The sequence below is a fragment of the Lynx rufus genome, unplaced genomic scaffold (assembly GCF_022079265.1).
Source record: "Lynx rufus isolate CCGP_SWC_20201006 ecotype Redwood Valley unplaced genomic scaffold, mLynRuf1.p SCAF_17, whole genome shotgun sequence".
Classification (NCBI taxonomy): Eukaryota; Metazoa; Chordata; class Mammalia; order Carnivora; family Felidae; genus Lynx; species Lynx rufus.
In genome coordinates this window covers 42,962,471-42,976,305 of record NW_025814831.1, presented here as the reverse complement: position 1 = coordinate 42,976,305, position 13,835 = coordinate 42,962,471, and the positions used below count along the sequence as shown (strand labels likewise).

Here is a 13,835-nt window from a genome sequence, read left to right as displayed (position 1 = left end):
ACTGCGCCACCCAGGCGCCCCCAAGCATATTTTTTAGATACATCTTTTAATTTCCCTTGGTCATATGGCAAATAGATGTTTAACTTTGTAAGAAACTACTAAATGTCTTTAGAGAGGGTGTTTTAGTTTGCATTCCCAACCAGCAGTGTTTCAGCGCTCCACTCACTCCACATCCTCACCACCACTGGGTCTTGTTAGTGTTTTTAATTATGGACATTCTGTAAGTATGTAGAGATAGCTCATTGTGATTTTTATGCGCATTTCCCTAATGACTGATGATGTACATTGTTTCATGTGCTTATTTGCCATGTCTATACTCACTTGGGTGAAATGTCTTTTTAAATCTTTGGCCCATTTTTAAATTGAGTTTTGTGTTCTTCCTGTTAGTGAGTTGTAGAAGTTCTTTATTTGTTCTGGATACAAGTCCTTTGTTGGATATATTTTGCAAATACGTTCTAGTTTATCTTGCCTTTTTGTTTTCTCAACATTATCTTTTGAAAACCAAAAGGTTAATTTTGATGAATTTTAATTTATCAACTTACCTTTTATAGTTTGTGGGTTTTTTGGTGTATTACTTATGAATCTTTCTCAAGATCAGTAAGCTTTTCTCTCCTATCTTTTCTTCCAGAAGATGTATGGCTTCAGACTATACATTTAGTTCTATGGTACATTTTGAGTTAATTTTGATCCCTACTTTATACCATATACAAAGATTTTTTTTTTCAGCATATGGAAGTCTAATGTTACTAGCATTATTTGTTGAAAAGATTATCCTTTCCCTGATGAATTGCCTTGACACTTTTGCTGAAAATCTGTTGGCTAAATATGTATGAATTTGTTTCTAGGCTTTCTATTCTGTCCCTTGATATGCAAGTCTATTTTTATGTCAATAACACATTATTGTAATTTATTATTTTTTATTAATATGAAATTTCTTGTCAAATTTGTTTCCATACAACACCCAGTGCTCATCCCAACAGGTGCCCATTGTAATTTAAAAATAAGTCTTGAAATTGGATTGTGTAAATTCTCCAACTTTGTTGTTCTTCTTTTTTAAACATTCCTATGTATTATTACCTCTTTTTTTCCCTCTTCTCTCCCATCCAGAATTACCTACTTTTCTTCCTCCATAGACTAGACTATCTTTTAACTGCCTAAATCCTAGACTTGAGTCCATATTTACAGCTTTTACTTTCACACTGCCACTTTGTCTTTAGTCCTTACAGAGCTTTCTGCCCTTCCCCTAATGAAACTCCTCTCTCACAGAATTTGATTGTTAAGAATAACCTTTTTTCCAAATGCTTATCTTCCTACGTGGCTCTAGCATGAGCACTCTCCACCACCTCTAATTCTTAAAATGTCCTCCTCGTTTTGGTTTCTTAGAATCTATTCTGTTCTTGTTCCTCCCACCTTTTTAATTTCTCTAGGACTTTATTCCTCATCTTTTTCTTCCTGTTACTTGAATAAAAATTTTCCCTAAGTTTCTGTGCTGTGTCTTCTTTCTTTTCTGTGTTTTTTTTTTTTTTCAGTCTCTTTTTGCCATTTGTTACCCTTGGTCAGTTGATGACTCCTAAGCCACACATCTAGGCTGTGAGCTTGCAGTTTGGTTTGTTGATGAATATTCTACTTGATGCTCCACTGGCATCTCAAACTTGACGTATCCCAAATGTATCTCATTTTTCTAACCCGACCTGCTCTTTCTTTGTTTCTGTTTACATTAATACAGAATTTTCCAACTTCACTCCACACAACTGATTGTTGCATTTGGCTAATGCTTCCTATTTAGTATAATTTGAATGCTTCCTCCACTGCTACCACCCCAGGTTTTCTTTCATCACTTTTTGGAAGGAAGAAAAAAAATGACCAACAAAGTTATCTAGGAAATTTGTTTTCCTGGATGAAAATCTTAAAATTTTCAAACTGGATTTTTAGATCCTACTGTCTTCTATTTAAAAGCACGTGTGCTCTCTGACCTCAGCCGTAGCAATCTCTTACTCGACACATCCCCAAAGGCAAGGGAATTAAAAGCAAAAGTGAATTACTGGGACCTTATGAAGATAAAAAGCTTCTGCACAGCAAAGGAAACAACCAACAAAACTAAAAGGCAACCAACGGAATGGGAAAAGATATTTGCAAATGACATATCGGACAAAGGGCTAGTATCTAAAATCTATAAAGAGCTCACCAAACTCCACACCCGAAAAACAAATAACCCAGTGAAGAAATGGGCAGAAAACATGAATAGACACTTCTCTAAAGAAGACATCCAGATGGCCAACAGGCACATGAAAAGATGTTCAGCGTCGCTCCTTATCAGGGAAATACAAATCAAAACCACACTCAGGTATCACCTCACGCCAATCAGAGTGGCCAAAATGAACAAATCAGGAGACTATAGATGCTGGAGAGGATGTGGAGAAACGGGAACCCTCTTGCACTGTTGGTGGGAATGCAAATTGGTGCAGCCACTCTGGAAAGCAGTGTGGAGGTTCCTCAGAAAATTAAAAATAGACCTACCCTATGACCCAGCAATAGCACTGCTAGGAATTTACCCAAGGGATACAGGAGTACTGATGCATAGGGGCACTTGTACCCCAATGTTCATAGCAGCACTCTCAACAATAGCCAAATTATGGAAAGAGCCTAAATGTCCATCAACTGATGAATGGATAAAGAAATTGTGGTTTATATACACAATGGAATACTACGTGGCAATGAGAAAAAATGAAATATGGCCTTTTGTAGCAACGTGGATGGAACTGGAGAGTGTGATGCTAAGTGAAATAAGCCATACAGAGAAAGACAGATACCATATGGTTTCACTCTTATGTGGATCCTGAGAAACTTAACAGGAACCCATGGGGGAGGGGAAGGAAAAAAAAAAAAAAAAAAAAAAAAAAGGACGTTAGAGTGGGAGAGAGCCAAAGCATAAGAGACTGTTAAAAACTGAGAACAAACTGAGGGTTGATGGGGGGTGGGAGGGAGGGGAGGGTGGGTGATGGGTATTGAGGAGGGCACCTTTTGGGATGAGCACTGGGTGTTGTATGGAAACCAATTTGTCAATAAACTTCATATAAAAAAATAAAAATTAAAAAAAAATAAATAAAAAGTCACTCAAAGTCACTCAGATTAGATTACAGAGTGTAGTCTAGTATCTAAACATCTGGGTTTAGTGTCAGATTGTCTGTGGCCAGATCTTTATCACATCTAAGCTGTGTGAATTTAAGCAACTATAAAATAGTCTGTATTTCAGCATACCCATTTATTAAATGGAGTGTTACATCAATGAGATAATACATATTAAAGTTTGGCACAATATAAGTACTCAATAAATGTTAGTCTTTCCTAAAAAAAAAAAAAAAAAAAAAGCATGTGTGTTTGTTTTTGTTTTGCCTACGTCTGGGTAGGGCTTTTGGCTTTTATAACAGAGATGTTCTGATTTCTGGTCATGCTAAAACAATAAATTATGAGAACTGAAAAGATATATCTACATATACTGCCAAATATAAATTTGAAATTTGATAATCTTTAATATGGTAACTATAGAGTAAATTGCTGTTACTTATCCCTCAACAAATGATCCTAAAATACCTGTACTTACTTTTTAGGGAATTCTGGATATTGCTGCCTTAGTTGTACTAATTAAGAAGTTCTCTTTGGAGAGATGACATCTCCATCAAATTGTATAGATCATTGTTTACATGTTCTCTACACAGAGCTTTAGAAATATAGCCACTTTAAATCTAGTAAAGTCTGTTAAGGAAGTTTTTTACTGCATTTTATGAACATTTTTACAAATGAAAAATATTACCTATTTGGAATATTAATATACCTACCTAAATAGCTTCTGATATCAAGCATGTAAACCACTATACAAGTTTGAGTAGGTTTAGTAGGTTTAGTCTGTAGTGCTGGTAACTGATGTATCTGAAACTATAAGGAAGGAAGGTTTGTTTTCATATTTATAAAGCAGCTACTGTTTCTCTAAAATCCCCCAAAGTCATTGTGTCTTTGTATTTTGGCCAAGATCTGTCATAGGGTTTCCTGTTACCCTATGTGAATTGTTTTCAGATGAGAACATTTAAGTGACTACAAATCGTTTCCATCACTAAATTCTGAAGTGGTAGGGAAGAGGCCATGTGAGTAAAGTTTTCACCTGGGTGTTTTCCTCACTCTTTTGATTTGTTTAGGAAGGATGTTCATTATGTAAGTTGTCATCTTATTCTCTTTTGTAATAAATAATTTTGTATTTTCATTTTTATTCTTCCTCCTACCCCCTTAAACACAGATGTTTGCATCTCTAAATTTTTTTCAATTTAAATTTTAGTTAACATACAGTGTAATATTGGTTTCAGAAGTAGAATTCATCACTTATATATAACACCCAGTGTGCATCTCTAAAATTTTAAGAATTAAGATTTGGATTGCAGGTATGTTTCTTACATGCTTATTTTGAAATTCTTTCTTTCTTTTTTTTTTTTTTTTTTTTTGTAGTGGAAGGAACAAGCAATGGTGCCCTCCAGCTTTTTGTTGATGCTGGGGTTCCTGTGAATTCAGACATGATTAGCCATTTTGTGAACGAAGCTCTTGCTGAGACCATTGCTGTCATGCTGGGTGATAGAGAAGCAAAAAAGCAAGGGCCTGCTGCCCCAAGTGTTTCTGGAGATGTTTCAACAAGCAACACATACTTGCCGGTAGGAGTGACTTTCCTTTCATGACTTGGAGTCCTAGGGAATTTTTGATACATCTCTTAAAAACCAGTAAGATGGGAGTGCCCGTGTGGCTCAGTCGGTTAAGGATCTTGACTCTTGATTTCAGCTCAGGTTGTGATCTTATGGTTCGTGACTTCGAGCCCTGTGTTGGGCTCTGCACTGACAGCACAAAGCCTGCTTGGGATTCTCTGTCTCCCTCTTTCTCTCCCCCTCCCCTACTTGCTCGCTCACGCTCTCTCTCTCAAAAATAAGTAAATAAATAAACATTAAAAAAAATACCGTGGACAAATTGTAAATTAGGTATTGTAATAAGATTATAGTTTGTGGTGGAGATTGATTTTTTGTTGTTGCTATGGTATTATAGTAATATTTTCCCCAGCATTTTATTTTAAAAACTTTTAAATCTATAGAAAAGTTGAAAGTATGATACAATGAAAATCTGTATACTTTCTACCTAGTAGTTACCAATTGATAACTTTTTTTTATTTTGAGAGAAAGAGAGCAAGCTGAGGAGGGGCAGAGAAAGAGAATCCCAAGCAGGCTCTCTACTGACAGCATAGATGTGGGGCTCAAACGCACAAACCATGAGATCATGACCTGAGCTGAAATCAAGGGTTGGACGCTTAACCGACTGAGCCACCCAAGAGCTCCCAATTGATAACTTTTTGACATGTTTTATCTATCTTTATATGTTACATACTCTTTAAAAATCATTTGAAAGTTGCAGGTATCATGACACTTTACTTCTGATCATCAGCAATATCTCAAAAAGAAGATACTTTCTTACATAATCAAAATGCCATCATCATACTCCTGAAGAAATTTAACACTGATATGTTAATACTATGTAATTTAGAGTCCATATTCAAATCTCCCTATTGTTCCAAAATAACCTTTATAGGATTTTTTTTTTTTTGATTCAAGATATAGCCAATGGTCACATGTTGCTTTTGGTTATTATATAAACTGATATTTTTAATCTTTAAAATAAAATATAGTTTATGTTCTTTTGTTGTTTGTTTCATCAGCCATACTGTGTTAGTTTCTAATCTATTATAGCAACATGGAATTATACATGTTATATATATATGGACTCTGTACTACTATCAGCTGTTTAAAACTTTGTAGTCACTTCTGATTTCATAGATCATGAGGGCATCATTTTATATAGGTGAAACATTTAAACTAAGCCATTTGAGGTATAAACATGAAGTTACAGGGGCACCTGGGCGGCTCAGTCAATTAAGTGTCTGACTCTTGATTTCGGCTCAGGTCACCATCTGTGGTTTGGGAGTTCAAGCCTTGAGCTGGGCTCTGTACTGACAGTGCAAAGCCTGCTTGGGATTCTCTTTCTTTCCTTCTCTCTCTGCCTCTCCCCTGCACACACACACGCACATGCTCTCTCTCTCTTAAAATAAACTTGAAAAAAACAGCATAAAGTTACATATTTGAATTTTATGGAGATGGTATAATGTAATTGATGTGATGTGATTATGCACGAGATTAGGTACATACTTTGGGTTTGCGCTTTCTTAGTTCATTGGTAATGCAAGCAGTGCAGATGTTGTTGGGGTTATGGTTTTCTCTGTACTAATTACACTGGTTTGCTTTCTGCCCGTATGCTGCATATACTCTCATGAGGGTGATTGAATGAGAAAATGTAGAAAAATCAGTATAAATAGGCAGTATATACAGTTGTTAAGAGCATGGACTTTGGTGCTGGGAAGATCTGAATTTGAACCCTCAGCTCTGTTACTTTAGTCTCAAGTATAATAGAGAAAATGCATAGAGTTCAAATGACCAAGACTTTATCAGAAATCTTTTTACTATCTAGGAGGGCAGGCTCCCTTTCACCACTGCCATATTGTTCATTATCTTCAGAATTGTCATGGCTTTTCTTGGCCTTTTGATCTTCCAAATATACATTAAAATTTAGCTTTTAAAAGATTTTGTTGGTATTTTTATGGGAATTGATCCAGTTTTGATTGGTTTTATTTGGAGAGACTTGTATCTTTATCATACTATTATCTTTTTAGCCAAGATTTTGTGGAAGATATAGTGAGATGATGAATGAAAATAGCTTAATCTTGTGTCTAGAATTTGGTACTCAATAACTGTTTATCATCATTATCCATTACTAATACTAGTAGAATACCTTGAGATACTCTCATGATGATGATCAAGTGGCATTATATTTAAAAACAGTGCATTTGTTGCTGTAGTTTTATGCAGCCAAGAAGAAAAAAAAAACAGTGTATTTCTTTCATTTAAAAATAAGAGTTGAGAATATGCTAATTATTAAGCAGTGCTGTAGAATTTTTAATACACTTCGTGGTTTCTAAATTGTATATCAATTTTCAACTCAGAGTACAGAATAAAGGCTAATTACCCTCCTATATAAGGATGTTTTAGAAGGAGGAGAAAAAGTGTATTAAAAAAATAGGTAAAAAACATGTCTAGATAGTTCACACACAGAAAAGAAATACAAATGGCCCATATACATATAAAAAGGTAGTCAATATCATTGATAATAAGAAAAAAATCACTGAAACCTCATTTTTACTGATTAGATTGGTAAAACTCTAAAAGTTTGATAATGCCATTGTGTAGAAAACTTTGGGGAAATGGGAATTCTCATATCTTCTTGTGATTAGTGTACAATAATATAACCCTGTAGAGGGAAATTTGGCAATATGTATTCAAATAAAAAATGCAGTTAACCCTTTAAACAGCAGTCCCACTTTTAGGAAATTGTTCTGTCGATAATCTGTAGACATGATTTAAGTCAAGATTATGTTTGATGACTCAGGGGAAGGGAACTAGGTGGACGGGACATGGCTAGGAAAGGAGATTTAATACTCATTATCTTTCTTGTGTACCTTTTTGAATTCTGACCCATTTGAATGATTACACATTTAACAAATCAATTTTAAAGTGTTTACTTTTTTCTTCCCCAGTATTTCTATCTCCATATTGTCTTCATTTCAACTCCCCTACTTTTTTTTAATCCTTCCATTGCTTTTTACAGTCTGTGCTCTTTTGTGCTAAAAAGCTGCTCTTGATGTCTTGTCAGTTAAAATGCTTCCTTTCTGTTACATGGCCTACCCAGCTTGTGTTTGCATTTGATCTTCAGCTGTATATTCAGCTGTGTCTTCCTATCAATATTAGAAGAGCGAGCTTCTGATTTCTTTGGGGCCTACTTCAGAGTCAGAGCTATTTTAATGGCCTGAGGCTTTCTGCAGGCTAGTCTTGAAACTTAGCAGCTAGAGGAAGTTCAAGAGCCAGGGAAGTTAGGGCTCCATTTCTTCCCCTCCATTTAAATTCTGTTAAATCTCTAAATGAGCTTATTTCATTGTTTTACATTACCTTTATATGGGTAATTATAAGCACCATTTGTCTTGTTTTATTTTAGGCAAGAGTGTGTACCCCAGTGCCTACCCCACAACCAACTCCTCCTCGTTCACCTTCATCACCTCCTAAGGAGAGTGTGTTGGTAAAAACTCCAGATTCTTCTCCCTATGATTCAGATCATGATTTAGCTATTCCTGTGAAAGAAATATTTGCTGAAAAAGGTAGAAACCTTATTTCTATAACTTAGTTTTAATCTAGTAACTACTAAATAAGATTTCATGGTTTATTTTATGTTTTATGGATTAATATGTACATACCTACTGTTTACTAGGTTTTAGTAAATCATTTTTTCTTGTAAAGAGACAAGGAAATTGGTTTCTTAATTTCCTAGTGGTACCTGGCTGGCTCAGTCAGTAGAGCATGCAACTCTTGATCTCAGGGTCATGAGTTTGAGCCCCATGTTGGGCAAAGAAATTACTTAAAAAAACAAAAACAAAAAACTATTAAAAAAAAGAGTATATTATCTAATGCACACTTAATACTGCTTTTAAGTTCATGGTAGTATTAAAAGTGATATCTTTTCAAGATTGTTTTCTTATCCTTTACTAAATAAACCTGGGAATTTCCCCATTATTAGCCATTATTATTATTATTAATTATTATTACCATTATTTGTATGCCAAAATATTAAGAGATTCCTGAAACAACATATCTTGTCTTCCTATGGAGTGTTTATTGACTTTTATCTTTTCCTTTCTCTTTAAACAAAAAATCTTTAGGAAATGATATGTCTGCCATCACACTTGTTAATACTCCAACAGTTACTCCTGCTACTACACCTCCTCCTGCAGCAGCTCTTACCCCAACTTTGTCAGAGATTTCCATTGAGAAATTGAAGATCTCAGGCCCAGGGCGTCCTAAGCCATGGAGTGATGGAGACCTGCCCCTGGAAGAAGAGAATCCTAACTCTCTTCAAGAAGAACTTCACCCAAGAGCTATGTAAATGATAACATATTTACTTTCAGTAACTGCATTTCATCTTAAGTTGACATATGTGACCCATTAAAAACATCAGAAATGATAAATGAAGTTTTATAAACCATAAGCTACTTTATACTTTAGTAGAAAGAAGTTTCATAAACTTCAAGTTTTTTTTTTTTTTTAATTTTTTTTTTTTCAACGTTTATTTATTTTTTTGGGACAGAGAGAGACAGAGCATGAACGTGGGAGGGGCAGAGAGAGAGGGAGACACAGAATCGGAAACAGGCTCCAGGCTCTGAGCCATCAGCCCAGAGCCTGACGCGGGGCTCGAACTCCCGGACCACGAGATCGTGACCTGGCTGAAGTCGGACGCTTAACCGACTGCGCCACCCAGGCGCCCCATAAACTTCAAGTTTTTAAAAAATTCACCAAATTTATTTATACCTTCAATTATCATTTTAAAAGATCTTTTTTTTTTCTTTTTTTTTTTTTTTAACTTTTTTTTTTTTTTTTTCAACGTTTTATTTTTTTTTTGGGGGACAGAGAGAGACAGAGCATGAACGGGGGAGGGGCAGAGAGAGAGGGAGACACAGAATCGGAAACAGGCTCCAGGCTCTGAGCCATCAGCCCAGAGCCTGACGTGGGGCTCGAACTCACGGAGTGCGAGATCGTGACCTGGCTGAAGTCGGACGCTTAACCGACTGCGCCACCCAGGCGCCCCTTAAAAGATCTTTTTATGAAACAGATTAAAGGTATATATTGTTATAATATTGTTAGTAAAATAGAAAATGATTTCTCCCCAGAGTGAATGAATCTTCATTTACAATGACCAGTTAACTTTTATATCACCTTGTAAATTTGTTGTAGAGATGGTACAACTTTCAAGATGGCCTATGATTAAAGCATGAAAACAATTTTGGAAAAATAAATCTTGGTAATTACAGTAGTGCAGATTATAGAAATACTTTGCTAAAGGAGCTCTTTGAATCTGTTTTTTATATAAAAATTAATATAGGCTTTCAGTGACCTAATAAGTTCACAATATGTCTTTTTCTTCTTAGTGTAATGTCTGTGGCCAAGGATGAAGAACCTGAGAGTGTGGATTTCCCTGCTCAGCCTGCACCTCCAGAACCTCCAGTTCCTTTTATGCCACTTTCTGCTGCCACCAATGTTCCTTCCCTCATACAGATGCCAGCTTCTGATTCATCAACAACTGAGAGCAGCTTGAGTATTACTGTCACTGAAACTGAGACTTTAGATAGACCCCTCTCTGAAGGAGAGATTTTACTTAACTGTGGTCAAAAAGTGGCTCCCAAGAGTAAGTTAACTTGTATCAATTGATTTCACTGGTTAGATTATGATAATTCCCAAGTAATAGTTTTCTGTGTCAAGTCTTTTTTCTTAATTTTCAAGATTAAACATGGTATAATAGAAAGAATATGGACTCTGCAAGTTAACTCTTCTGTGCCTTAACTTCAGAAAGTAAAATCTTGGTCATAAATCTCACCTTCCAGAAATAATACCACTCTTAATAGTTTGAAATATACCCTTCCAGTCTTTTTCTTTTCTGTTGCATATGTAGATACCTAAATACATGTGTATGTGTATTTTTAGCTTTAAAAATAGAATCATACTATATAAATTGTTTTTAAACCTGCATTTTTTTTAACCTAATAATATATCGTGGACATCTTTCTATATCAACACATGTAGCTGTACCTCAGTTTTTAGTTGTGTGTAGTCTGTTAAAACAATGCCATGGTGGTCGGCATGTAGATTGTTTTCAATGTTTCCATATTATACAGAACTCTCTGATGACCCTTCTTACACACATACACATATGTGTGTACACTTAGTATACTTTGTACACCTATTTGATAATTTCCATAGAATACATGCCTAGAGGGACACATTAGGTGGCTCAGTTGGTTAAGTGATGGACCGGCTCAGGTCATGATCTCATGGTTCCTGAGTTCAAGCCCCGTGTTGGGCTCTGTGCTGACAGCTCAGAGCCTGGGGCCTGCTTTGGATTCTGTGCCTCCCAATCTCTCGTCACCTCCCCCGCTTGTGTGCTGTCTCCCTCTCTCTCTCAGAAATAAATAAACATTTAAAAAAAATTTTTTTTAGGGGCACCTGGGTGGCTCACTTGGTTGAGCGACCGACTTTGGCTCAGGTCATGATCTCGCAGTTTGTGACTTCGAGCCCCATGTCGGGTTCTGTGCTGACAGCTCAGAGCCTGGAGCCTACTTCAGATTCTGTGTCTCCCCCTCTCTCTACCCCTCCCCTGCTCACTCTCTGTGTCTCTCTGTCTTTCAATAATAAATAAATGTTAAAAAATAAATAAGTAAATAAATTTTTTTAAAAAGAATACATGCCTAGAGGTGCCTGGCTGGCTCAGTTGGTTAAGCATCCAGCTTTTTTTTTTTTTTTTTAAGTTTATTTTGAGAGAGAGAAACAGAGAGCATGAGCAGGGAAGGGGCAGGGAGAGAGAGAGAGAGAGAGAGAAAGAGAATCCCAAGCAGGCTCCACACTGTCAACACGGAGCCTGATGTGGGCCTCGAACTCACAAACCACAAGCTCATGACCTGAGCTGAAACCAAGAGTCAGCTGCTTAACTGACTTAGCCACCCAGGTGTCCCAAGCATCTGACTCTTGATTTCAGCTCGGGTCATGATTTCATGGTTCATGGGATTGAGCCCTGCACCAATCAAATATTAAAATAAAAACTTTTTTTTTTAATTATTTTTTTTCAACGTTTATTTATTTTTGGGACAGAGAGAGACAGAGCATGAACGGGGGAGGGGCAGAGAGAGAGGGAGACACAGAATCGGAAACAGGCTCCAGGCTCTGAGCCATCAGCCCAGAGCCTGACGCGGGGCTCGAACTCACGGACCGCGAGATTGTGACCTGGCTGAAGTCGGACGTTTAACCGACCGTGCCACCCAGGCGCCCCTTAAAATAAAAACTTTTAAATAAATAATAATAAAAAAAAAGAATACAAACCTAGAAGTGGAATTGCTAAAGCAGAGGATGCACCTTTAAAATACTGATACATTAAAAAAAAAATACTGATACATTGCCAACTTGCTCTTTAGAAAGGTTACTCAGTTTTTTGTTTGTTTTTAATGTTTATTTATTTTGAGATGGTGAGAGAGTGAGCAGTGAAGGGACAGAGAGAGAGAGAGAGAGAAAGAGATGAAGAGAGAAAAAATACCAAGCAGGCTCCATGCTGCCAGCACAGAGCCTGATGCAAGGCTTGAACCCACGAACTATGAGATCATGAACTGAGCCAAAATTAAGAGTTGTGCACTTAACCGACTGAGTCACCCAGGGGCCCTGAAAGGTTAATCAGTTTTTAATTTTAATCCATTTTAATTACATCAGTAGTATTTAGGAGTGCCTCTCAATTTCAAGTGTCTCAAGTTATGACCAGTTGGTAGGTAAAACAAAAATCTCATCTTTGTTATAAAATATACTTAAAAAAAAACTGGTGAGATTGAGTAGCTTGTGAATTATTATTTAAGAGCAGTATTTTTATTGTATAAGTTTAAATGTAATGGCTTTATGGTCGGATTATTTACTGAATTTATGTTTCTTCTGTTTTCTGAATTTTTATGTTGTAATTTCTAGTTTTAGGAGATGGACGACTGTGTCTGACAAACCTAAACGATAGCTTATCCAGTACTCTGCATGATGCCCTTGAAATGGTAAGAAATTATCGCCGCCCCCCCCCGCCCCCCCACTGAATTCTGACACAAAGAGTATTTTGATACACTTGTTGCCATTGATTAGGGTTTTTCTCAAATATTTGAGTTATAAGTATAAAATTTAACAGAATATCCACGAAGGAATTTAAGATTTCTTGCACATTTCATTATCATATTTGCACATTTAATTATCATAATTGTGAGAATGAAAAGAAAACTATTAATCTCCGTGGCTCCAGTAGTTCAAAAATACACAGGTAATGTAATTATATGATGAAAATCTAGCTCAGTACAAATTGTCATATGGATATATTGCCTTTACAATATTTCAAACAGGATATTATCTGTTTAAACCAGCTTTCTTATAATATATTTGTTATTTTCCCCTAACCAGGATTATAATTCTTTGCACTAAAAATAATTCAATTCATTGGCATAAGAAAAAGAAACTGAAATAGGACACAGTGGGTGGTACCATCACTTCCTAGTTATTACACAGCACTATGGAACAAAAAATAGGCATTGAAAAATGTATTATTATAATTATTACAATATGTGTAATATCAATTATCACATACATAAATATCATACAGAAACGATAATAGGAACTTTCTTTTGAAATACTATGATGGAAGCCTGTTTCCGATTCTGTGTCTCCCTCTCTCTGCCCCTCCCCCGTTCATGCTCTGTCTCTCTCTGTCCCAAAAAAAACAAATAAACGTTGAAAAAAAAAAAAATTAAAAAAAAAATGGGGCGCCTGGGTGGCGCAGTCGGTTAAGCGTCCGACTTCAGCCAGGTCACGATCTCGCGGTCCGTGAGTTCGAGCCCCGTGTCAGGCTCTGGGCTGATGGCTCAGAGCCTGGAGCCTGTTTCCGATTCTGTGTCTCCCTCTCTCTGCCCCTCCCCCGTTCATGCTCTGTCTCTCTCTGTCCCAAAAAAAACAAATAAACGTTGAAAAAAAAAATTTGAAATACTATGATGGAATAGAAATCTTTACTTTTTATATATATTTTCAGCAATCTAAGCAAGGACAGGTAGTTGTACTCAACTCTCATCTATGTTTACCTATAGCCTTTGCTAAGCA

The 13,835-nt window shown here is 36.3% G+C and overlaps 1 protein-coding gene across 2 annotated transcripts in view; it reads left to right on the top strand.

Moving 5' to 3' along the window:
- KIAA0586 (KIAA0586 ortholog) overlaps positions 1–13,835 on the top strand; it is a 118,111-nt gene that overhangs the window by 51,105 nt on the left and 53,171 nt on the right. For both annotated transcript variants that reach the window (XM_047079570.1, XM_047079569.1), the window contains exons 21-25: positions 4,495–4,694; positions 8,125–8,284; positions 8,843–9,062; positions 10,106–10,362; positions 12,675–12,751. In XM_047079570.1, the coding sequence (XP_046935526.1) occupies positions 4,495–4,694; positions 8,125–8,284; positions 8,843–9,062; positions 10,106–10,362; positions 12,675–12,751 (914 nt within the window). The remainder of the gene's footprint in view (positions 1–4,494; positions 4,695–8,124; positions 8,285–8,842; positions 9,063–10,105; positions 10,363–12,674; positions 12,752–13,835) is intronic.